Source organism: Lissotriton helveticus, chromosome 5_1 (genome assembly GCF_964261635.1).
Source record: "Lissotriton helveticus chromosome 5_1, aLisHel1.1, whole genome shotgun sequence".
Classification (NCBI taxonomy): Eukaryota; Metazoa; Chordata; class Amphibia; order Caudata; family Salamandridae; genus Lissotriton; species Lissotriton helveticus.
Genome location: NC_136065.1, coordinates 1,942,324,879 through 1,942,352,162, shown reverse-complemented (window position 1 = coordinate 1,942,352,162; position 27,284 = coordinate 1,942,324,879). Strand labels below are relative to the sequence as shown.

At 45.5% G+C, this 27,284-nt stretch overlaps 1 protein-coding gene across 4 annotated transcripts in view; it reads right to left on the bottom strand.

Annotated features, from left to right (window-relative positions):
* Window positions 1–12,135: 12,135 nt before the first annotated feature.
* Window positions 12,136–27,284, bottom strand: part of SCRN2 (secernin 2) — a 242,995-nt gene continuing 227,846 nt past the window's right edge. For all 4 annotated transcript variants that reach the window (XM_078645583.1, XM_078645586.1, XM_078645584.1 and 1 more), the window contains exon 8: window positions 12,136–13,981. In XM_078645583.1, the coding sequence (XP_078501709.1) occupies window positions 13,787–13,981 (195 nt within the window). In that variant the 3' untranslated portion in view covers window positions 12,136–13,786. The remainder of the gene's footprint in view (window positions 13,982–27,284) is intronic.

The window sequence follows — 27,284 nt, the reverse complement described above, 5'->3', positions numbered from 1 at the left end:
AACAAGGGGACATGTAAAAGAAAGCACGATGATGCAGTTAATGATCATTCAGGAACATCAATTTGGCCGGTTTCTTGAAATAGGCAGTTGAAGGATCAGCTCTAAACTCAGTAGAGAGAGCATTCCAAATTCTGGGTGCAAGGCCTGAGAAAGCACTTTTGTACATACTTTTCTTCTTGAATTTGGGATACTTCTTATAATCTGAGCCACCAGTCCTGCCATAGAATAGAGACACTTTCCAGCTATCGCATCAAGAATTTTCAACGCTATTAAGGATTCGGAGAGGACTATCTCATACATTGACCACACTATGTGCATATAAGATATTTTTAGTTAAAAGTGTTTGTTCACCCTCCCTTGTTAACTGCCTTAATTTAAGGGAGACAGCAATTATGGTTATGCTTTTATTTCAGGAAACACATGAATGGAAGAAGAACTATGGATGGAGAATTACGAGTACCGACAAAGGGATGCAGTTACCATGACTCACATAGGTACCTGTGGATCAGTGTCTCCATCCACAGTAAAGTGTTTCTAATGAGGCACGAACAAGATGTCGAGAAGAGATCGACACCGAATTGAGTACTAGAGCTATATTTTTCTATTGACATTGAGACTTTACGTTTATCCAGAATGAAAGTGAGGAATTCACAAAGAAAGAGGCAGCAATATGGTATCTGTGGTATTTGGAGGGTTAGATCCATGGTGATCGGTGGATTACACTATGACAAGTAGGTGTTATAATGGGAAATGGGTTTGTATTTTGAAATGTTTTGGTTGCCTTCTTTGTGCTTACAGAAAAGGAAAGAAAAGCACAATCCTAACCTCTGTGTCCTTAAGAGAAGTGAACATTCTTAATGGGATATCTAGAACTATTCCCTTATAGTCTTGTCTGCAATCTTTTGGCAGCTCTTTCAAGAAGATCTTTATGCCAGCCCAAACTAGATGATCCTAACCACCTGGCTGGTGTTGACCCTGGAATGGCATTGGTGACTCCAAGGCCTAAGCAAATCGCCAGACCACTGGGACAATAGGAGAATCTGGCTTTTGGAAATTGGCTTCAAAACATCAGGGTTTTGTGGTCTTGTGGTGAAGCCACTTTTACCATGGCAGGAATTCCTTTTTTCCATGCACTCAATTAATCCTGGTATTAATAATAGGCTTTGGTGAGGCCTTATGTTACATAATCGCCATTATCATTTTCACCAATTCTTGAGTAGTTTACATTTGAATGTTGAGCTTCAAAGCACATTCTGCCGAAACATTGTCAAGAGCGGTGATGTTACCTAGCTGGGAAACCCTGAAAGAGAACCTGCCAAAGAAGTTAGTGTGTAGGAAGTCAAACAGTTTCCATCAGTCATAAAAGAAGTTGGCACATGAAAGGGATATCTGAAACAGATATGCTTCTGTGGAGTATGTGGTGGATCCAAAACCTAAGTTGAGTAGAAGATTTCCAAGGCATTAAAACCTCTTTCTTAAACATGATAGGGATGCGTGCCTAGATACCATCTTAGGAGCTATTAGCAGATTCAGAGAATGCAGTGTTATTTCTACAATATCCTCTGGTGGGATGATAATCTTGAGAGACTGAAAGCCTCAATCAGCAAGGATCTTACTTTAGGTTAAGAACCTTGACACCAATTTGTAGATATTGAGTGCAATCCCAAAGGCAATAACGCCAACATCGAACAATAAAGTGACGTCAAATGGATCAACAGTGTAGGTGAAGGAGGCATCAGACAAGAGTGTTTTGTAGTTGATGACTTGCCTGACTGGTGCGGACACATGTTTCAATGCAAACATATTATACATTATAAAGCACGAGTGGGGTGGGGTGCCGGACTATCCTAGCATCAGGCCGCACCCCCATTTTAGGCCAAGAAAGGGCACATCAGCGGGTTTAGCTGCAATCTGTGTTCAGGGGAAGAAAGCCAACGGGGTGTTGGGGTGACTCGTCGTTGCATCGGGTAGTCTTCCAATTCCCTGGGCCCTAGAGAGTCCTTCTGTCATCCAGGAGTGGGGGGAGGCAGACACCATGTCGCCTACTAGGCAGGGTGCTTGGTGTAAAAAACCACGGCATGTAGAAAATTAATGTTTACATTTCCTTACAGTGAGTAACACCCACAATCTTGTTTTCACTGTGGCAGGCCTAGCTGTCTAATGTAGAGACCCAGAGTGCAGATTAAAATAATAATAATGTATCTTGTGTATGGGACCAGCTAGAAAAATAATTGTACAAATATTTTAATAGCAATAAAAAACTCAATTCAATGGTGAATTTGGATTTTTAATAAATATTAAGGGATAGTACTTTTAGAAAGTTATCTTTCCTGTGCCTGAAGTTCCTGGAGGGTAAATTTGTATTTGCTCTTCTGCTCCTACCAGCTACTAGTAAGCATTTGACTAGGAATGAAAAAGGTACGAATATGCAAGGTAGCCAGGGAGCATCTTTTTTGACATTACAGTGGCAAAATCCTGTTTGAGTGTCAATCCTGCTTGACAGGTCTGATGGGTTTGCATGCAACTCTAGGGTAGCACTTTAAAAAGATGAGATGCCAAATCAATTCTTGTGTACCCATTGTCTGGTTAATGAAAAATCATGCCTACTAGACATTCTACTAGACTTCTGTCTGAGTTTAATATGCATACTTTTAATATGCATACAGTGACTGCCCTAAACTGGATTTTAGTGTTAGATGTCGACGGAAAGGATTAGTTACTTACCTGTAATCCTAGTTCTCTTCCAGGGGTATCCTCATCAAAGTCATAAGCATTAGAATATTCCCGCCCATGCGCGGGACCCCGGAAACACTATATTATATGTGCCCCACATATATATACTCATATATATATATATATATATATATATATATATATATATATATATATATAACATGCAATAGCAGCCAAATCACATCAGAGCTGGAATATGCTGTGAAGAATTTCCACCATACATGAATAATATGCATTAGAAACATGAGAAACAACACAAAAGATTGTTTTAGAACTGTTTTAATGCTTAGGCAGCAGTAGAAATTCTTATAACACCCTGAAAGCATAGAAAGCTCCCAGGCTGCATTGCAAACACACAGTCTAAAAAGACTGAAAAGCTAACCTGTAGCTGAATACCAAAAAACTGACACCGTGCCTTTAAGGCACCCATGACCCCCTGTATCCCATCATGCCTCAGGGGTGACAGTTAGGTCAGTTGTCCTTTTCGGAGACTGAAACAAACCCAGTAACAAAATAGGTTAACAATATCTCCTTATTAAAGAATATCCTTTGCCCGGGGAGGCGGGAGGGTTGCTTATGACTTTGATGAGGATACCCCTGGAAGAGATCTAGGAGAACAGGTAAGTAACTAATCCTTCTCTTCCAGGGGATCCTCATCAATAGTCATAAGCATTAGAATAGAATAGCGAGCCTCTCCTCATCCCTGCGGGCAAAGGAATGACAAGACAGTAATCTCATCAACAAGCCTGAGCAGCCTATAGGCTACCCAAACAGATTTCTCAAGGAGGCTTGCCCTACTTGAGTATCAGCCCTGGAATCAGATTTGAGACAGTAATGTCTCGTAAACGTATGAACTGATTTCCAGGTTGCAGCTTTGCATATTTCTGACATTGGAATGTCATGTAAGAAAGCTACTGTAGCGGCTTTGCCTCTAGTGGAATGCGCTTTGGGTGACACCAATAAAGGCTTGCCTGCAAGCTGATAGGCCAATTTAATGCAAGAGACAATCCATCTGGAGATGGACCTCTTGGCCGCTGGAAAACCCGTTCTCATTGAACCATAGTTCACAAATCCGTTTTCCTGATCCCTTTAGTCTTTTCCAAATAGAACTTGAGCACTCTTTTAAGATCCAAGGAGTGCAGTGACCGCTCGGCTGGGGTCGTAGGATTTGGAAAAAGCGAAGGGAGGGAAATGGACTTATTTTTGTGAAAATCAGAAACCACTTTAGGCAAAAAAGATGGATGAGCCCTCAGGACTACTCTATTGTGGTGGAAAACAGTATATGGTTCCTTCGCACAGAGCGCTTGTATCTCGCTCACTCTGGGCGCTGAGGTAATTGCCACCAAAAAAAACGCCTTCCAAGAAAGATGTTGCAAGGAGGCCTTGTGGATGGGCTCGAAAGGAGGTGACATTAACCTGCATAGAACCAGGTTCAATTCCCAAGGAGGAGAAGGATTTTGCACAGGGGGATACACTTTTTTCAACCCCTGGAGGAAGTCCTTAACCACCGGAACCTGAAAGAAAGAAATCTGATTAAGCTGTAAGCTACTATGGCTGACAAATGCACTCTAATGGAAGCATATTTCAAACCAGAAGTTGCCAAGGAAAGGAGGTATGGCAGGATTACCTCCTCCTGCCCTTTAGTCGGATCTAAGTGATGATCCCTACACCAAATGAAGAATCTTTTCCACTTGAACGCATAAGACGCTCTCGTGGAAGGTCTCTTAGCCTCCTTTAAAATGTGCATACATTCGGGAGGCAGATTCAAATGCCCATATTGCAGGACCTCAGGTGCCATGCTGTCAGGTTCAGTGATGGGAGGTTGGGATGCAGTATCCTCCCGTTCATCTTGCTCAACAGGTCCGGCCTGCAAGGAAGCCGTCTGTGTGGACACACAGACAGATGCAGAAGGTCCGGGTACCACCACTGCCGTGGCCAATCCGGAGCTATCAAGATCATCTCCATGTCCGACCTGAGTAGCTTGGAAACCACCTTCGGAATCAGAGGCAGGGGAGGAAACGCGTAGGCAAAAGTTCCCGACCAATCCATCAGGAGAGCGTTCCCCTGCGTCCCTGGCCGGTGGAATCTGGACGCGAAGGCGTGGCATTTTGCGTTTTCTTCATCCGCAAACAAGTCTATGGCTGGATGCCCCCAACAACGAAAAAGCTCTTCTACTACTTCGTCGTTTAGCACCCAGTCTGGCTGATCTTCGAAGTGCCTGCTGAGTGCGTCTGCTTTGATGTTTAATTCGCCTGGAAGGTGCACCGCCACCACTGACAGGTTTCGAGAGAGAAGACAGTGCCAGATGGTTTGAGCCTCCCGGGAGAGAGGGCGAGATCGTGTGCCTCCTTGTTTGTTCAGATAGAACATGGTGGTTGTATTGTCTGTCTGAACTAAGACTGCCTTGGACTCGATCGCTGGAAGAAAAGCTTTGAGAGCTAGAAACACCGCTCTGAGCTCCAGCATGTTTATGTGGTACGTCTGCTCCTGTGCAGACCACTGACCCTGAATCTGAAGGGGACCCATGTGCGCTCCCCAGCCTTGTAGAGAGGCATCTGTTACTATAGACTGGGTGGGCAGTGGCTGATGAAAATTTACTCCCACCAGCACATTCCTCGTCCGAGTCCACCATTTGATGGCATCCTTCGCTGTTTGGGAAAGAGTGATACGATCTTCCCAACGCCCTGCCGCCTGGTCCCACTGGTCTTCGAGAGCCTGTTGCAGAGGGCGCATTCTCAGCCTGGCGTTCGGGATGAGAAAAATGCAGGACGCCATGGAACCCAGCAGGGAGGCTACCTGTCGGACTGTTGGAAGCCGAGACTCCAATAGAATCCCGCACTTCTGCTTCATCGAAAAAAGCCTCTCCTCCGAAGGAAAGGCTTTTCCCAATTTTGTGTCCAGAACGGAGCCTAGGTAGTGGATGGACTGTGTCGGCCACTGGACTGACTTCTCCAGGTTCACATGGAGACCGAGCCTGTGCAACTGGTGCAGGCAAAGTTGCAGATCGTGCGTCACCTGAACCGGAGACGGGCCCTTTAGGAGCCAGTCGTCCAGGTATGGGTAAATGAAGAGTCCCTTTTTGTGAAGAAAAGCCGCCACCACTGCCATGCATTTGGTGAAGACTCGTGGTGCGGACTTGAGTCCGAAGGGTAGCACCTTGTACTGATAGTTTTGCTTCCTACGACAAACCTCAAGTACTTGCGATGCTGTAGAGAAATCTGAATGTGAAAGTATGCATCTTGCAGATCCACCGAACACATCCAATCTCCGGCTTGAAGATGTGGGCATATTTGGTGAAGAGCTAACATACGGAACTTTTCTCTGACGATGAATTTGTTTAAGAGACGCAGATTTGGTATAGGCCTGAACTTGTCCTCCTGATCTTTTTTGGGGACAAGAAAGTATCTTGAGTAGACTCCCTTTCCTCTTTGAGAGGGAGGAACTTCCTCTATAGCTCTTTTTTTGTAGTAGGACTGACACTTCTCTGCGGAGTAAGCTCAGCTGGTGAGGGCAAGAGGTCTTTGGAGGAATGCTTTTCGGGAGCGCACGGAAACGTAGCCTGTATCCATTGCGCAGTATATTCAGCACCCACTGATCTTTTGTGATGCTGACCCACTCTGCCAGGTGTTGTGAAGCACTTCCTCCCACTGGAGTGGGCAACGGCGCCAGAGGAAGCCACTGATCAAGCCTTTCCTCCTCTCGTAGTGGTAGAGGACTGCTGGTGACCTCCTCTACCTCTGTTGGATTTGCCTCGGAACTGGGATTTTCCTTGGTTCTTATTCTGTGACCACTGATGGGTTTGAACCCTCTGTTGAGCCCCTCTCCCCTTGTTGGTCTTAAAGCGGCGTTTGAATTCTTTTTTCTTCTCCAAACCCACCGCTTTTACCGTATCCAGTTCAGTCTTCATACGGGTCATCTCTTCGTCTGCATGTTCCCCGAAGAGAGAGGAACCCGAAAAAGGAAGATTAAGGATGCGATGCTGAGCATCCGGCTTCAGGCCTGTGAGGCGCAACCAAGCCGACCTCCTGGCACAAACCCCATGTGAGTAGGAATGCGCCGCAAGCACAGCACCGTCTGCTGCTGTGCTGATCAACTGGTTCGCCACCAGACATCCTTCTGTCATAGTTTCTTAAAGTCCTTCTGGTCTTCCTTTGGCAGTTTGGACTTGAACCTCTCCATGGAGTCCCATAAGGCTCTGTCGTATCTACCCAGCAGTGCGGCCGCACTGGAGACCTTCAGCGTGGAGGCAGCTGAATTGCAAACTTTGCGACCCCAAGAATCCTGAGATTTGCTGTCCTTATCTGGTGGGACTGAAGAGGAAGCAGCAACTGCATGCGTCTTCCTCGCCGCTGCCACTATCACAGAGTCTGCTGGAGGGTCAGATTTTACAAAAACTGGGTCAGAAGAAGCCGGCTTGTATTTCTTTTGTATGCGGGCCGGCACCGCTCTGATGGCTGCTGGGGTTAGGAAAACGTCCTTGACCGGATCCATAATCCCCGGGACTAAAGGCAGCAATGGACGAGAGGTCGATTTTTTGTGCAAAGTCTCAAAAATCACTGTTGTAGTAACCTGGGGGACAGACATTTTAATGCTCAGCTTCTGAGCTCCTCTCTGCAGGACATCCAGATAAGTGCCGATGTCATCCACTGGAGAGGATCTGGAAGTAGGGCTATCCGTCAACGTGGGAGAGTAATCCCTCTTGGAACACCGGGTCGAAGAGGTGGAGGAAGTAGACGGAGTTCTTCGATGTCTACGATGAGCACCGTGCCTCCTCTCACGTGATCTCCTTGGATGCATTTCCTTTCTAGGAGAGCGAGATCTGACCGGATCCTGTCTTCTTGGTGAACGAGATCTGACAGGATCTTCTCTGGGAGATCGGGATCTCACCGGATGTTCCCTTCTTGGGGAGTGAGATCTGGTTGGTCTTCTCACAGGTGATTTGTCTGTTTGGCGCCTGGGAGGACTACACCTGTCCACTTCATCTACCAGTCTCTGGAGAGAAGATCTGTGCTGCGGACTGACGTATTCTTGCATCCGTTTGGTAGCCCCTGACTCTCGCCAATGGTCCAATGATTTATACCATCTGGGTGATAGTCTGACCTCCGCAGCCGAAGGATCTGGCTGACGCACAGGAGATCTGGGGACAGGACTTCTGGACCTTGAAGATGTTGTTGAGGAGCCAGAAGACTGCGAAGTAGAATAACGAGAAGCTGACTCTGTTACCATGACCACAGAGTTTCTTGACGACGATCGAGCCCTTTCTGAAGGTCTCGACGTCGAGCGTTCCGGCGTCGTATGTTTTTCTCTCGATGTCGTATGCCTCTGGGGAGTCGGCGGGTCCAACAACCTCGACTTCGAATGCCTCGACGGCGATCGATGCGAGGATCTATGGTCTCTCGACGTCGAACGGTGATGACCACCCGTCGACGGAGCCTTCTCTCTCGACGTCGAACGGTGATGACCAACCGTCGACGGAGCCTTCTCTCTCGACGTCTAACGGCGATGACCAGCCGTCGACGGAGCCCTCTGTCTCGACGTCGAATGTCTGTGCGACGACGGCGGAGGGGTATTGGTCACCCTCGACGCTGAGCGTCGACGAAACGCCGACTGAGACTGCGCCCTCGACGCCGACCGATGTTTCGACAGCGGAGGGGTCTTGGTCCTCGACGCCGAACGTCGCTTCTTAGACGACGGCGGAGGGGTCACACTTCTCGACGCCGGTCGTCGCCTGGATGACGACGGCGGAGGGGTGACCTCCCTCGACGCCGATCGTCGACAGGTTAACGACGGCGGAGGGGCCTTGGATCTCGACGCCGACCGTCGCCCGGTTGACGGCGGCGGAGTTACCTTCCTCGACGCCGATCGTCGCCCGGTTGACGGCGGCGGAGGGGATTTCGACTACGGAGCTGGATCCTTCGACGTCGTCGACGTACCTGGTTTTCTTTTTTTCGACGGCGAGTCCGCCGTCGACGATAGTTTTGAAGACAAACGATCCACCGGTGGTCCTTTCCTCAGCGCCAAGTCTGACGCTGAAGCTGAAGGGTGGGAAGACTACTCTTCTTGGAACCCTTCTTCACCGGAGACCTTCCTCTGGATGACCTATGAGCCAGGCCATAGATGCGAATTCTCTCCCTGTCTTTGAGAGTTCTTCCTGACAGGTGCTCGCAATGAGGACAGGTGCCTGGATCATGTTCTTCAGGCAGACACAGGATACAAACGTCGTGATTGTCTGATTTTGCCTTCTTGTTATCACAAGAAGGAAATTGGTCAAAAAGTGAAGGCATTCTCAGCTGAAAATGCTCACTAAACTGACTTAAAAAGACAGTTTCTTACTTGACTAGATGTAAAATGTCAAAGTAAGCAGAAAAAGTTGTTCAAAAAGAAGTAATTTTCTGTCAGAAAACAGAAAATTAGTGGAGCTGTGTAACCAGGATTCTTCCTGAAGGAGCCGGAAAGAACAACTGACCTAACTGTCACCCCTGAGGCATGATGGGATACAGAGGGTCATGGGTGCCTTAAAGGCACGGTGTCAGTTTTTTGGTATTCAGCTACAGGTTAGCTTTTCAGTCTTTTTAGACTGTGTGTTTGCAATGCAGCCTGGGAGCTTTCTATGCTTTCAGGGTGTTATAAGAATTTCTACTGCTGCCTAAGCATTAAAACAGTTCTGACCATGTCATGAGTGACGTAATATGTGACGTCATCAGCAGTGCATTGCACGCGCAAGTTATAGTGAGTCCAACTAACTATAACGTGGGAATTTCAATGGTTTTATGCGAGTAAAATTTCGACCTAACTATAACTGGTGTGAAACCTATGGTTTTTTCAGTGAATTTAATAGGTTTTTTAATATATATATATATATATATAACATTTCTATGGCAAAATGAAACCCCTCTTTTGTCTCTGGTGGCCATCTTGGGAGACTGCATATCAGAATTTTTTTAATGAAATATAAGAGGATTTGAGAAGTCACTCAAAATGTGCCCTAATCTTTCTATCTTCAGCACTAATCATAATTTCTATGGCAAAATGAACCCCCTCATTTTGTTCCTTTGCAAATTAAATGTTTTAAGTGTTAACACTTTATTCCAATCAAGATGACTTCAGGTGTGCCATACTTTTGTCATAAGTAAGACTGTTAGCGCTCTAGTTGTTCTTTAGAACACTCTGGGACATTCTGTCATTAGGCTATAGTTGGGCTACATCTGGCTGATATTTGGGCTACATTTGTTTTTTTTTGTCTCTGGTGGCCATCTTTGGGCTACATTCGGCTACATTTGGGCTCTAACATATATATAGCCCAATGTAGCCCAATATATATTTTTTCAAAGTTAATTTTCATAAAAACCACTGGAGCATATATCTTGAGACATAGCAAAGGCACATCGGGGTACCAGTCCCTACAATTTTGCCAAGTTTGGTGGAAATCCATTCAGCCGTTCGGGCTAAAAGTGAGTCCAACCGCCCTATGGAAATTAACATGGGGAAAACACGTTTTGGGACCCCCCTTTTATCTCGGCCCCCGCTTGACGGATCCCCCCGAAACTTTCAGGGAAAGAGCGGAGCGCAGCGAGGCAAAGTTAAGGAAAATTACAGGCAGATCCCTCATTCGGCGCCAAAGTTATTCCCAATAGAATGTTGCTATGGAAAATGATCCTAACTATAACTACCTACTGGAGACCGCCAGTAGGTAATATATGAGTATATATATGTGGGGCACATATAATATAGTGTTTCCGGGGTCCCGCGCATGGGCGGGAATATTCTAATGCTTATGACTATTGATGAGGATCCCCTGGAAGAGAACTAGGATTGCCATAGTGCATTTCACACATACACAGCCACATCTTTCAGAACCTAGGTTTATTGCAGCTGAGAACTTTCACCATCTTGAAAAGTGGTTAAGATTTGCCCAAACAACTTTTCCCCCATTGTTTAGGGCATGTCCAAGAGTCATTCCCACCCACTAGCTTGTGCCTGCGATAAATGTGGCATCTTTAGGCACCCACTTCAGAACACTACTGGAAGGAAGCTCAGGCAGAGGACAGCAGATTAAGGATTTGATATGCTGTCTGCAGTCTGAGAAGAGCCCCGAAGGGCTGGACCTGCTCTCTCTTGTACCCTTGGAAAAGATGTGGACTCCAAGGGTCATAAGGCTGACCTCCTGTTAAAATGACACAAGCACAAGCTACAAGTGGTCTTTTCCTGCAACTGTCCAGCGGTCCTGGACTGGACACTGCTGCTTGGCCTCTGCTCAACACTCTGTGAGCCTCTAAGTACTTCCCCTGAGTACCTGGAGGGTTTCAGAAATGTACTCCTGAAGGTGATTGGGATTTAAAGGACTAAAGTCACAAGATAAAAATCTTTGCCCAGTACAAACATGGTTGGGATATCTGACCACACTCCACTGTGGCGAGTGTCAAAATGTGCTTAGGTCCCGGTCTACCGCAACCCTTGACTATCATTGACACTTTGTGCTTCTTGGTGCTATATATACACTTTAAAAAAAAGCAGTTCTCCAGTTCCCCATATGAGAGTTTTGTCTTTTGAGTGTCATTTAATTTATTAAATTGTGCTCTTTATTTCTGTTTCAGTTTGGGATTGTTATTATTTTGCATTTCGACAACTACTGTTTTGATACTGGATATATACTTTATATATTGCCCTAAGTTAAGCCTGTCTGCTATGTGCCAAAGCTATATGGGGATTCCGCTCAGGTTAATTTTGTGACTTTAAGGCTTCACCCTGACAAGTGTTGTGATTATTCCTTGAGGTTTGTAGACACCCTTTCCCCTTGATAATCCAATGTCTTACATTAATCATTCCTCAAAAGCCACACACCCTTGGATTTCCCTGGGTCTCTAGTTTAAATAAATGTCTAGGGTTAGAACTTTTTTCCCTTGGTGCTGGCTGACTGAGCCCAAATACCACAGCTATGCTCATCCCAAGCATTCGTGCTAAATTCAAGTAAAATTTTGAATGTTTCCACCTGGTGTTTTTTGGGCCTTTTCTGGCTCGTGCAATAGGGCCACCCATACATGTGATACTGTTTTTATAGGAAAAATGTATGAGAATGTAAAATAATACATTTGTTATATACTGAATTTCTCTAGAATTTTAGCTTCCAATTACAAGTCAGAGGCAGACAAACACATTTAAAGAAATGCTTTTACAATTAGCTGGAAAACTTATAAGTAGTAACGGTGACCCTTATCCTAAACTCAGATTCTTAGGTACAGCTCAAAAAGGCATAGTTTTTCTTTTTTATCAGATTTTTCTGTATAAAGTGATGCATGGTCAGTACACAATAAAGAAATTACCGTGAGGAGCTCTGAGTATTGTGGGCTTTTTTACAACTGACAAAAAGAATACATTGGCTGCTCAAAAAGTCAGAACGGTGTAATGATATATTAATTTTATTAAACAGGCCTTCAGTTTAAACATTTGCAAATGAAAATCTGATTACATTATTTCGTTTCCTACATACCTTCATCGCTTTTTTAATTCAAATACTACTATTTGATTACTATTACTATTATGACACAATGCAAAATTCAAATGTGTGTCTACTTTTCAAAAAGTATAGCTTTCCCACCTCTTTTGCCCCACTTAGGTAGGTATGACTGCACGAGCTAGAGATACTGACTACCACTGTTGATACCATTTTTAGAAAAGAAATTCCTTTCTTGCACAACATTTTCCCCACATTTTCTGAAAAGAAAAAAGTACAAAATTTTGGCACGGTAAATCACAAACCATGAATACCTTTAAAATCCCCAAATAGGACATATACTTGACTTAGCTTTCTTTTGTAGAAAACGGCTATGAAGGCTGAATCACAAACTGATATAATTGTCAAAAAAGGGCTCTGGGGAGTAGTCAGCAGTAAAGGGGTTAAACAGATGAGAAGGGATGTAACGGCACAGGCAAAATAAAAACAAATTTTTAATATCAGATTTCCCACTTAAAAACAGTTTGATCCTGGGCAAATCACGTATCACTCTGTGCTAAGTATTTTTCTCTGACAAAATTGGGAGTAGTTAAGACACTGGCTGAGCACCAGTTTTGAGTGGCGGGCACAATAACTAATCTTTCTTGTTCAGTCTGGAAGCGTAAGCACCTTTAGATCTGGTTACAGACAGATTTAGCTATATACCTTGTGGTATCAAAAACACTTAAATCAAGTGCTATCAAAGTCAGTGAGTCTGGCTTACTGCTGAAAGTACCTCTAAGCCATTTCTTCTGGAAATGTTGTGCTCCATTTATTCGGTCTGTCTAATCCACTAAATTAAATTAATCACCTTTTTTGTTGGTAGAGTAGGTGAATAAATTATTTCTCTGGTGATATTGGAGGTAGGCCATGGAAAGACTAGATGGCCCTGGTTTGTTCCTTCACCTTTACTGGCCCTGATTTTACCAGACGAAAATGGAGAGCAGGTCAATTATCATCGAATTACTAAATTCATCTCATGTGAAAACAAGATCCCATTCTAGCTAGATTTCAACACATATTACAGAGTATAATTGAGGTCTTTTGTTAAGGTTTCTTTTGACCATTCATCCTATAGCTAAGGTGTTCATAGAGCCGTTTGACTTTTCACAGTTGTGGGGAAGGTTAAACAATGAAAAATCTGTAATTTCTTTTTTTGTAGAGTTTTGTATAGCGCAACTACCCTAAGATAGCGGGCATCAAAGTGCTTTACATGAGCACCAGGTTCTTTACACAAGGACGCATTCATTTCTGTTAGGCACGGGGAGATTAAGTGATTTGCCAAGAATCACAGGATGTTGAGTGTTGTTGCTGAGACTTGAACCTGGTTCCCCCTCCCTAGCTTCCAGGTCATCCTCTCCCCAAAAAATAATATTTTTGTTTCACCATGGTTACCCCTTTACCATGTATCATTTTGTTATCCTCATAGTTTCATATCAACCAGGTGTCTCAAGGCAGAAGTTAACTTCTTGGATGCGACTGGTGCCTTCTTTATCAGTCACAGTGTGCACAGGATTTCTATCACAGCAGTATGATCAAACAAGAGTGCCAGTAGACTTCTGCTCACACATCTATACATATTCCACAATATTCCTGTACTTTTCGGTAAAATTTGATTTCAGTGTCCACACAATCGAAGAAGAGTTCGCCAAGGTCATCTGCAAAGAGCGCCATCTTTCCCTTCATCACATTGTTTATGGCTTCCAGGCTCTGCTGCTCCAGCTCCCTCATCTGACAATGGAGTGCCTCACTCTGCTTCTGTGTGAATAGGACAAATGTATCAAAACGTATAGAGTAGCATCTACTAAATCAGATTCTTCTTCCACTTTCTCAAGACTCATACAACGTTCCAAATCCCAAACTACTGTCTGAGGCACCAGAAAATAGCTTGCACAATAAGAATCAGGGAGAAGCATGTGCATCGCAGATTCCAGCTGTATCTAACGGCACAGAGAGGGATGAGGAGTAGGTGGGGCAAATTAAAGAAAGGGTCTGGAGTCTATTAACTACCAGCACTGGAGATGTTAAAGTGCATAACGTTTCCTAAAATACTAATCAAGCAAGTCAGTTAACAAAGCTTTACCGATCGTAGTATCAGTCTGAGGGAACAGCCATGCAGTAGTGAATAGAGCACATCTGACAAAGCCCATGTGGCTGTCTTACAAAAAAAACATAAAAAAGAAAAAGCACATAGAAGGGAACAGATACTATATCAGCACTCATTGCTTGCACACTGAGCTCCTTGCTGTAAAGTCAAGCAATGTGACAGAAATCAGATCTGTAGGAGAAGAAGGACTGAAAAAGCACAACGACCTGCTTTTCCTAAGAAGGGCAACTGTAGGTGACAGTCTATCAGAGGATCTAACACCCAAGTAAAATTTATCGCAATGTCTTCCACGTGGAAGAACCCAACTCAGCATCTGACATGTGTTAAAAAGGAGCAAAGCCCAATCACCTGCTGGCATGAAAATTTGACAGCGTCTTAGGAAGGAATGACAGATGATCATGAAGAGAATGTGGCCCAAAGCCGGAAAGGGCATTAGAGAGAATCCTTGCTCCACACAGGGAGAGCACCTTCAAATAATTGAGTTCATGTGACCTGCTACTATCACCACCCTGCCTATGCCTACATCACATGGTTTCCACAAAGAAAAACACTCACACAGGTGCAACACAATTATCCAACTTTATGTACGTTAACACCCCTGAGATGAACAAGAAACTGATTATATTCTTCCTTTATTCTCTATGCACACACACTAACAAGATCTCGCTTAAGTCTACTTACAACTCCATTGATGAGTTAATCCTAGATGACAACAATAGCATCCTCTAACCTAATGCATACAAAAGGTATGGTGGACTTATCATTACTCAGAAACACTGTTACCACTCTCCCCTACATTTGAATACCTCTCGGGAGCCTCGGTTTCTCCACCGCCCACTACCAAGGATTTTACCATATATACTGTCCCTCTTCATGATAAAGGCTTACTCTAATCTCATCTCTCCTAACTGCAACACTAACATCACTTGAGTTTGTGGGTTTATCACACCTGGCTCCCAGAACACAAAAGACAAGCAAGTCTATCTTCTGAAAATCGCTTTAGTATTTAATCCTCCTCAAGCACCAATGATATCAGAAATAACCTGTGCCTCCAGGCCTCGAAAAATCATAAACCTCTTACCAGACCTGCAGGTCTAGTGACTTCAATAACCTACTTGACTTAACTGTAATGCGCTTGACCTATACAATGGTCTCAAATTGCATGATCCTAGGTAAATGTTATATTTTACGGAGTCACCTTTTTCTTATCACATATGAGAGCACCTTCAAATAATTGAGTTCAGTATGTCTGCTTTATAAAAAAACTATGTGGATTTAATAGAGTAAATGTTTGCTCCATATATAATAAGTGTCTGGCCTACATATAGGATAAAGTGGTACAAAAGGGGGTATTGATGGACGGAGCATCTGAACCAATCAAACACTCACACCCAGTCAACAGATCTGGGTTTAATCCATCACCGTTCTTTAGCCCACTCTGCCACCCCAGTTCAGACATGGCCATATGCAAATCAGTCTGACCCTGTGCCCCATGGGAACAGTCCAGCCCGAACTGCCAAGCCATGCCTTCCCTGGACCGGAAACAAGCTTCCGAGAACCGGTTTCTGGCATTTCAGCCGTCTTCAGCCCGGCTTGCTTGAATCCAGTGGCAAAGTGAGCCAGGGACTCACGTCTGAGCATACCCTGCCAACCTATGGCGAACAAAGTGGTACAAAAGGGGGTGGTGATGGGCGGAGCATCTGAACCAATCAAACACTCACACCCAGTCAACAGATCTGGGTTTAATCAATCACCGTTCTTTAGCCCACTCTGCCACCCCAGTTCAGACATGGCCATATGCAAATCAGTCTGACCCTGTGCCCCATGAGAACAGTCCAGCCCGAACTGCCAAGCCATGCCTTCCCTGGATCGGAAACAAGCTTCCTACATATAGGATACACACAAACTCTGACTTACCTCTTCACTAATCGCATTGTCATCAGGATGGGATCAGGAATGTTTCTTAGTTCATGTTTGCATACTCTCACTTTTAATAAATAGAATAATAAAGCACGATGTGGTAGAATACTGTCATTTACAGACAGCATATTTTCCATTGAAATGCCACAACCTTTTCCACTGACATTCAGTTTTATAGATAAAACTATATAGGATACAAACAATGTGCGGAATTTGGGTTTGGCACATCAAGTAAAATGTTCTGATTTGTATTGATCACTATAACATTTTTGTTTCCATCACACATTAACTTTCCTAATTTGGAAATATTTGTACCGTTCATTTACAAGTTATTTCAATGTTATGTGTTGGAAAAACCCAGACACCGTACTGCCTTTTTTCCATACTCCATGCACCATTCCCAGACAATCCTCCAACTTTGCACTCGGAGAAAGAAAGGTAAAAAAGTAAACACTAATCTCAAGCATTAAAAGAATCAGCCATTTGTAAGAATACATAAGCTGACTTTTGACGTATATCTTTGAATGGAACAAGACAAAAAGATGTAAAGTCATCTTTATTATTCATTCACTTTCTAAATGAACAGAACCCCTGTTATTTGCTAGCTCGAGCGCTTTTCAGAACGTGCAAGTCGATTTTTCGAGGTGTGGTCACATTCCTTAAGCTACCCAATTTACTACCTTCAATATCTTTCACATGACTGGACGGACCACTAGGCAGCACTACAAAAGCCCCAAACAAAGACACCACAAGCTTTCCACTATCTACTCCACATCCTTCAAAAATTGTTCTACAGAATCCTGAAAGTAGGCTCTTTATGTCCATCATCTCTGTCCAACTAAATATGCTGACACTCCTTCATTCTCAGAACGATTGCTTAGGCGGAGGCTTCCTTCACATAAGGACAAACCAAAACCCACCATACACCAGTAACTGTACTGTCCGGGAGGATATACGGTGTAGTGGCCGTCACCTTTGAAAGCCAGGATCTGGCATTCGACTGAAAATTGTATGTTTGTGGGTAACCCACTCAATCATTCTATCGTCTAGAACTGTAAATATTTTTGAAATGTAGAAGACATGTTACATTTCAAGTCACTATGCAATTCAAAGGTGTAAATCCCCAACTGTACTTAACTGCTGTCCTAATTGCCAATCTTATTATTAAAAGTCACAGAGGTATTATGAGGTCAGAAACCTTAAACAAATATGTTTTTAGATATTTATAACTACATTTTTATTAACATACCATGGTTTAGTCGCGTTAAACGTAAACCATAGGAAAATGAGGAGAAAGGTTCAAATCTGTACATAAAGAACACAGGAAATAATACAAATGAATATTTTTGCCTATTTCAATGCACCCAAAATACTTTCTTTGGAAGGATCCACTCAACTAGGAGTTTAGAATGAGGAGGGAGAGGTGATCTAGAGGATTCAAATAGGAACAGTGCTATTATCACGCAACTGGGGGTTGGAAACTCCCTGATACACTTGCTTTTTGCGAGTTTTCCATGGTGAGGATGCCACTTCCTTGGCCATCTCTGCCACTAACCTAGATATCTTATTTAATTTATTTGAGCCACCTTTCTCTAGAACCTTTTCACTTATTCTAGGAAGGGTGGTATTTCTGCTTACATTTGCAGGGACCAGCCATGATCTAGTACAGGATCCTCCTGCATGCCTGCCTCTCTTATTTTGCTTACCGGGGCTTTTTATGTTCCTTTGTTTTTTTCGGTTTGTTTCCTTCTGGGGGGTGTTCTGTTGGGGGGGGGAGAGAAGGGGGCCTTCCACTCTAAATCCGCTCCCACCCCTTTTTTCCCTTTAATTCTCCACCCACTTCAAAAGCACTCTTTCTTCCAGCGTTGAAGTGCAGGAGGGGAATTATCTGGCAACGCACAGGACCCAAACCAAAGCTGCATATGCCTGGAATTCCATGAGGGACCAGATTTCTAAATGGAAGGAAAAACAATGGACTGTGAAAAAGTCAAGCTAAGCTGGGTAGGGAAAAGAGCACAGAATGTAATCAATCTTAGGGGCAGGGAGAATGAAAGAGGGAGGCCAAAGTATCCCAAGGTAAATGCCTACAGTAGGTGTAGCCATCATGAAAGGTAGATTGAGAAAGGATGTGGTTGCTTTTTGTTCTCCATATTTGTAGATCCTACTTACCTGGATATGACCCCATCAATGTGAATTTTCAAAAGGTAAGAAACAGAGATACCCTTGGTAGTGGACATAAATGTACCCTTGTGCCTTTTAGAAGAGTCAAAATAGGTTGATCCTCCACAGCACTCAACATCTACACAGACCTTAAGTAGTACCTACAGCAACACTACAAGTACAAAAAAACAACTACTTGTGGTTATGGCTCAGCAGTCCTTAATCCTCATCACCCGGGCGGTTGAGGTGCTCCACAAACTATAATTGGGCAAACATCAGAACACTGCCGCCATCCCCCAGAGGCCACAGGCCACGCCCACCTCCTACAGGCCACGCCCCCCGCCGAAGGCACTTAACGGCGCTGATTACGAGCGCCTGCCAGAGGCTCATTCATCTCCTGAGGCGCAGCCGGGAGAACGTTTTTGTTTTTAACTGAATCTATGTTTTTTAAAACTGTGTGCTTACTGACTAAGTCTCCAACTGTATCGCTTATTTAGGGCCCTTGTGTTGTTGCTCGACCCCCTTGAACTAGTGGCCACGCCCACCTGACAGCCACGCCCCCCCCGCCGAAGGTATTTCACAGCGCTGACTACGAGCGCCCATTAGAGGCTTCTACATCTCCTGAGGCGCAGCCGGGAGAGCGTTTTTGCTAAAAACTGAACTTTTGTTTTAAAATTGTGTTTCCATCTGGTTTCATTTGTGGGGTTTCCGTTGGGCATCTGTTTGCTGACCTACCCCTGAAGGCCATAGGCCACGCCCCCTCCCGCTAGCCACGCCCCCAAACTGAAGGCATTTAATCACGCTGAATACTAGCGTTTGCCAGAGGTTATTCATTCTCCTGAGGCACAGCCGGGAGAACGCCATCACTTGTTTTTAACTTGTTTGTATGAAAAAGTATTATTGTATTTACTGATTTACCTGGCTCGGGGCACTTGTTTTCTTTCTTCCCTATGTCCTGGGCACTCCCGCGCAGCTGATTCGAGCGCTGCTGCGGGCCACCACCCTTCCGCCGCCATCCCCCAGAGGCCACGCCCACCTCCTACAGGCCACGCCCCTTCCGCTTATCCCCTCCTTACACAATGTGTTTCCACCGGTCGCGCAGCGGACGGGCGCAGCGGGCGCGCCAAAGGCGCGCCAAAGGCAAGCCCGTCTGCGCCCGTCCGCGACCGGCAGGGACCAGGGGCCATGGACCCTGCCCTTCCCCTACCTTATACCCCAGCTAAACTCCTGTCCTTCAATAACGGTCAGGGCATTGACCCCCCTCTGCTTCAGCGCATTATTGCCCTGGACATCTTATCCCCTTTAGTCACACTACCCTTACCTATGTCATCTTCCCCCTTGTCCCAGTCTTGTCCCTCTTTGGTCTCTTCCCCCCTCCCCTTCTCTAGCACGGCTACTGCCTACCTACTCAATACTAGATCTGCGAGTAGACATCAGCTGGAGATCTTTAATTTATTAGACACTGACGCCCCTGATTTTCTTTTTCTCACGGAAACTTGGTTTTCTGCCGACTCCCTTCCTGATCTCCTCTCCGCCCTCCCCGACTCTTACTATGCTCTTCGGGCGGATCGCCCCGCTGGTAAACTCGGGGGAGGAGTGGCCATGATCATTCGGTCCAGTTTCCAGTTTCAGTCCCTTTCCTATCCTCCCATGTGTGGAGTAGATTTCTTAGTTGCCCGTTCTGTCAATCTCAGGGCTCCTCTTACTATAGCCCTTTTCTATCGCCCTCCGCAGCATATGTCCTCCTTTGTCCCTGCTCTCCAGGAACTTCTGGCTACGCTCGTTGTCAATAATTCCTCTGTGCTCCTTCTAGGGGATTTTAATTATTGGCCGGGCGACCCCAGAGAAGATCTGTCGTCTAAAGATTTCTCTGCTACCCTTCAGTCTCTTAATTTCTCCTCCCACATTCACTCTCCCACTCACATTCACGGTCATGTCTTGGACCAAATTTGGTCAGTTAACTGTCCCATTCCCCCCCCCCCCCCCCATTGTCCTTCCCTGCACTTGGTCTGATCATTCACTGATCTTTTTTTCCATTGAGCTCGGAACGCAAGAGAGGCCCCCCCTACCTAAAAACATCGTGGCCCGTAATTGGAATCGGGTGGACCTTGACTCTCTGTGTGTCTCCCTTGCTTCCTCCGGCCCCGACCTATGCAACCTCCCTATTGACCGTCAAGTAGATGCCGTAAACCATTGGCTGTCCTCCTCCTGCGACTTGGTCACCCCCCTCAGGAGAGTCAAGACCTGTCGCCCCCATGACGCTCAAAAATGGTTTTCAGATGAGCTAAAAATCCTCAAACTGGACCTTAGACGTTCTGAACGTCATTGGAGGCGTAAATACTGCCCTGATTTGCGAGCCAAATACAAAATGCTCTTGGCGAGTTACAAAAAAGCCATACTGCAAGCCAAAACCATCTACTTCTCGGAAAGAATATCCCTTTCAGCCAATAAACCTAAGGAGATCTTCGCCATAGTTCGCAATCTTGTTGCATCCGACAGGGCCAACTTGACCACTATCCCTTCCCAAGATCTCTGTCTCTCTCTTAATGACTTCTTTCTGGAGAAGATTGCCAAGATCAAATCTAATATTCCCTCTGTCTCTCCTTCCCCTCCTCTCCCTGTCCCCTCTTTGTCCTCTATTCCTCTGAATCAGTTTCCCCCTATCTCCCTGGATGTGTTCCTGGCCCTACTCCAGAAAGTGAAGTCCGGTTCCCCAGCTGACTGTGCGCCTGCCCGCTTCCTGAAAGTATTTTTCACCCATTGCCCCGACCCTCCCCTCTCTCTTCTTAATTTCTCCATTTCCTCCGGTTCTGTCCCAAAGTATTTCAAATCCGCCATAGTTCGTCCTATTTTAAAAAAACCTGGTCTAGACCCCTCCCTCCCCTCTAATTTTAGGCCTATTTCCCTTCTCCCCTACCTCGGAAAGATCCTGGAGAGTTACATCACCTCTTGTCTCTCTTCCTACATCGAGGACAATCACCTCCTGGCCTCCCACCAAGCGGGCTTCCGACTGGCTCACTCCACCGAGTCTGTTGTCTTGTCTGTCTTGGACGAGCTAAAGAGTAAGGCAGATTCTAACTTGCCCCAAGCCTTGGTGCTCCTCGATCTGTCCGCTGCGTTTGACACGGTCGACCATGCCATCCTCTTCGACCGTGTCAGCGCAGCGGGCATTCAGGGTACTGCCCTCTCCTGGCTCGCTTCTTTTCTTAACCACTTGGATGCTAAGGGGTGTGCTAGGAGGTCCATGTAATTTCCATTGAAATCAATGGAAACTCCATGACGAGTTACCCTTGTCATTAGCACTGAAGGGGTTAAAGACCGAACTCAGGCGGTTCATCTCTCCGGCTATTCTGCTCCTTCCCGCTTGGTCCCCTGTGGAGTTCCCCAAGGCTCCTCTTTATCCCCCCCTTCTTTTCAACCTTTATATCCGTCCTCTCATCCTTTCCCTTCTTGATATGGGGGTCTCCTTGTACAACTACGCGGATGACCTCCAGCTTGTTTTTGATCTTTCTTCTCCCTTGCACTCCCCACCCAAATTCCACTCTACTTTGGTCTTTATTTCAGATTGGATGAATCGGAATCAACTGAAGCTCAATCTGGACAAGACGGAGTTGGTCTTGACTGGCTCTTCCTCCTCCCCTTGGTCGACTGCCTTCTGGCCCTCCATCTCTGGCCCTCCACCTTTACCTGCGGCCTCGCCAAAGACCTTGGGCATTAGAGTCAGTCGAGACCTCTCTATGCATGCCCAGATCAGCTCGGTTGTCTCCTCCTGTTTCCTCTCCCTCCGAATCATCCGAAAGGTGTCCCGTTTTTTCTCTTCTGACGCCCTTAAACTCATCATTTTGGCCATGATTCTTTCCCGTCTCGATTACGGGAACAGCCTGTACGTTCAGAACCAGGCCGCCCGGCTTATCTTTCACCTCCCAAAGTCCTCCCACATCACCCCCGTCCTGAAAACTCTTCATTGGCTCCCCGTCTCTCAGAGATCTCTCTTTAAGATGGGCTGTCTGGTTTTCATGGCTCGAGCCCGCACCGGCCCAGCCTTTATTAATTCCCTCGTCACTCCCTATACCCCCAACCGTTCCCTCCGTTCTGCTAATCAGTTTCTCTCTAATGTACCTCGGTTTCGTAGATCCAAAACCGGAGGCACCAGATTCTCTGTCTTGGGCCCCTCCTTTTGGAACAGTCTCCCCCTTGCAATCAGATCCATCACCGCTTATCCCCAATTCCGTAAGGCTCTAAAAACCCACCTTTTCTCCATTGCTTATTCTTGTTAAACAGTTTGGTTTCCCCTCTCCCTCAGATTCTCACCTCTAGCGCCAGGAAGCCGCTTGGTCACAGTGCGCTTTATTAAGAACCTTTTTCATTTTCATTTTCATTTCATTTTCACTGTCCTCTATGACCACTTTACAACCAGCTAGAGTCCACAACCACGTGTTTCAAGTCTTCTTACCTCAGTTACTTCATTTCCTGATGCCTGGTGATGGTCATCAATCTACGGAGAGCAACATTTGGTTCTCATGTGTCATTTCCGCCTTCCAACTCATGCAGTGTGTCCCTAGCTGTACTTATTCTGCTGGGCATCTGTTTGACCCTATGTTATGTTATGTTATCACAATTTCTATAGTGCACTACTACCCATAGGTGTCTAGGCGCTTGTGGACCGCATGCGGCACAAAGAAAAAGCTCAGTTCTTAAATAGCCATGTTTTAAGGTTTTTCCTAAACTCCAACAAAGACGAAATCTTTCTAAGAGTAAGCAGAAGAGAATTCCAGAGACTAATGGTACTATGACTAAAAATCCTGCCACCCCATTTGGTAGTCCTCATTCTATAAGTAGGCATTAAGAAAGCAGTAGCCGAACGAAGTTGTCTAGAAGAGGAATACCAGTTAAAAATCTGCCAAAGAAATCGAGGGCCCACTTTATGTAAAGCTTTATGTGCTAGACACAAGGCTTTAAATTTTACACGATGAGCAACTGGCAGCCAGTGCAGGTTATGTATTCCAGCCCTAATAGACTGGTATTTAGGGACATTAAGTACCATTCTGGCAGCAGCATTCTACACTGACTGCAGTATTCTAAGCTGAATAGACTGTAAATTAATATATAAAGCATTACAGTAATCGAGTTTAGTCAGCACAAGGGAGGTTAAAACCGTTTTTCTTGCACTCTCCAGGCAAAAGGAAGGATTTTGCGCACAGTTCTGATGGTGAGAAATGCAGAGGACGTCAGCACAAGGGAGGTTAAAACCGTTTTTCTTGCACTCTCCAGGCAAAAGGAAGGATTTTGTGCACAGTTCTGATGGTGAGAAATGCAGAGGACACCACCTTGGAGACTTGGGCTTTAAAATTCAACTTCTCATCAATTATAACCCCCAAGTTTTTAACTTTCACTACCGGCGCAGGAGGGGGGTCAGGACGCTTGGCCACCATACTGGGGATCAAAGTGGGGCAAGTTTACCAAAAAGCACAGCCTCGATTTTGCTTGAATTGAGCTTCAAACAGTGTTTGCTCATCCAGGAACTCAGAGCTATCATACATTCGTGCAGATTGTTAGCATGATTGACCTCATTGTCAATGGCCAATTGAGTATCATCTGCGTACGAGGTCGGAATCATGTTAAAACTTCTAATCATAGGTGCAAGTTCCGACACATAAATATTAAAAAGTGTGGGGTTCAGAGAGTAGCCCTGAGGCACCCCACACAGCAATGTAAAAGGTGAAGATTTAAAATCGCCTAATTGCACTATCTGAGACCGGTCTGATAAAAAAGATGTTAAAATCGACAAAGCCTTCCCTCCTAGGCCAATAGCTTTCAGCCAATCTATCAGTAGGGTATGGTCCACGGTATCAAATGCTGCGGACAAATCAAGGAGGATCAGAACTGCTGATCCTCCGCCATCTAAAGCAGCACAAATCTCCTCAGTAGTCTTAATTAAGGCAGTTTCAGTGCTATGGCAAGGATGGAAGCCAAATTGGCTATGATCTAGAACATCATTATTCAAAATATGAGAGGAAAGTTCCGTATTAAGGATTTTCTCTATTATTTTAGCCGGCAGCGGAAGTCTTGCAATAGGTCTATAGTTGGCTGGATCCGTTACATCAAGATTTTTTTTTTTTTAATAATGGGAGTATGCAGGCCTGTTTCCACAAGGTGGGAAAAATGCCTTGTAACAACATTTGATTATAAATACCAGATAGCTGAGGGCTGATGATGTGGCTGATGGTATGAAGTAGTCTAGGAGGACAGGGGTCATCTGGAGAACTCGCTTTAGTTTTAAGGAGGAGGGAAGTAACCTGCTCAGAAGAGATAGCAGGGAAATTTGTTAATGATGGTATAGCTATGATTCCCTGATCTGGGTCAACATTATGAAAACTGTGTCCATCAAATTGATTAAAAATCTACCTTATTTTTAAAAGTCTGAGCCAGAAGGTTGCAAAAATCTTGTGTACCGATCGGATTACTATACTTTGAGGAAGTCAGATCGGCTATGACTGAGAAAAGTTCCTTGCTGGAATTCTCTACCATTTCTATTTTCCAAGTAGAAAATTCACTCTTTTCTGTAATAATTAAATTTTTATATTTTGCTAACATAAGCTTGTATTGTTCTTTTTCAGTTATATAGTAATTTTTCCACCATAATATTTCTTGTCTCTTACATGCCTGTTTATCGAGTCTTAAGGCTTCAGTGAACCATAAGGCCGACAGATTTTTCCTGTTGCTATTGATCTTAGACATGGGGGCTGCTTTGGTAAAGTTAAAGTCAAGCCAGGAGGTATAACCTCTCGCTGACCCATCTGCCTCCAATTCAAGGTCGAGTATGCTTTGGATTAGCTGAGTTTCCAAGGCCCCTGTATCAATCTTATTCCAAGCTCTCCTCGTCAAATTGATTTTAGCTGTATTAGTGGTCATAGAACCAGGAGACGGCCACTGCGCAATTACAGCATAATGATCGGACCATGTAAGGGGGAGTATAGAGGTAATAGATAAGGCAGGATCTATTCCAACCTACCTGCTCTCACAGTCAACTCGCCCCTCCCTATGAGTTGGTCTGACCACTACCTGATCACCATGGTATTACAGAGAGTAGGACCTCCCTAGGACATCACTGGCAAATCTACCTTAAAGCACCCTTGGCATAAATTGGATACCGAGCAGTTCTGTACCATTCTGCTGAGTCAAACCCCTAGCATCCCCAACAACCCTAACAGCGCTGATGGTATTCTATCTGATTGGCTCACAAACTCTCTTGCCACCTTTATTCCCGTAGGATGGTCCCAGAGCCGCAGAACCTAGTCGAGTCCGTGGTACAAAAATATTCTGGCCGGACAACGTGTAGAATTCTGGCAAAAGACGTGGAGATGGGACTACGATTTAGCCCTCAAAACGTAATACCGAGCAGCTAACAAGAGCTACCATAAGGCCATCCAGAAGGAAAGAGCTGCATATTTTGCAGATAAAATCAAAAACTGCAGCAACCCTGCAAAATGTATCTTTGCCTTGATTAAAGATTTAAAATCCTCAGGGGAACCTACAGTATTTTCCCCTTCTTCTAATCAGCAATGTGAGGCTCTCGCTGCATTCTTTATTAAGAAGGAATGACAACATCTATAAGACTTTTCCACAAACCCTGTTTAGTACAGGTCCTCTCCCTCGGCCCAGTGGTGCCCCTATACTTTCTGTCTTCTCGGCGCTCTCGCAAGGAGCGACGTGCACCATCTGCAATAAACACCCTCGACCCTGCTCCAGGGCCGGGTCGCTCCCCTGCCGCCTCAGCACCACCAGTGAGCGCTCTCCCCCGCAGCTGCCGTCCTGACTGGGGTTCGAGCCTGTGCCCAGATCAGCCGTGGTCTGTGTCCCGTTTTTAGTATTATTGTTTTGACTGTTGCTATTTCTGCATTGTCCCTTCCCTTACTACGCTCCGTAGCTGCACCCTCGACCCCCCTCCTCCCTCCCACTTTTGCCTTCTGTGCCTAACTGTTCCCGCCGATCCCATACGGCCATGTCTCCCTCGCCGCCCCGCTCCCGCCTCCCAGCTGCTCCTCCCTCCCTCCCTCCTCACCTCTTATGGCGACCAAGGCCAGGACGCGCAGCGGACGCGCCAAAGGCAAGCCCGTCTGCGCCTGGACCGCGCCCAGCGCCAGAACCCCTGGACCGCCAACACACCGGACTGCACTAAGACGCCAGCACCCTCCAGGCACTCAAGGATCCTTCACCTGCCGGAATTGCAGCTTCACCAGCATCCGGCCCACCAAACCATCATCCAGAGAACGCAATCACCTCCGATGCATAGTTGTTTTGGATATGTTAAGGGTGGGGGGGGAGGGTTAGGGTTACTGGCAAGTTGGGGCTGCTTCAGTGGGTGGAGGGTGGACATGCGCTTCTTAGAGCGACGTGGTACTTCGGTGCTTTTTTTTGCCTATCTTACATTGCTGTTAGTACTGCATGCTATTTTATGTTTGCGAGGCATGGTTCAGCACTTTCGTTGCATGGCACTTGTTGCAAGTGATGCTTCTATCACACACGGGTACCGATCCTGCGATAGAGCGAGGGTCAGTGCATATTATGTTATGTGGCGGTGCTGGGAGGGGGGAGGTTTTGCCTGGCACAATGATATACTGATTCTTCTGCGCTACACATGATTTTGTTTACTGGGACCTTGCCATATGGGGAGTTTAGAAGGTGGTATCCTGCGCATGTTTTGACGCGACCTGTGGAGTCGATTGCATTTGCTTCTGTGCAGGCTTCTAGGTTGCGACTGTTATAGTTGTTAATCAATGGGGGAGGGGGAGTCGTTTTATTTCTTAACTATGTAACACTGTTTGGCACGAAACCTACCAGAGAGTTGCTAAATCTTGACACGTCAGGACTTTG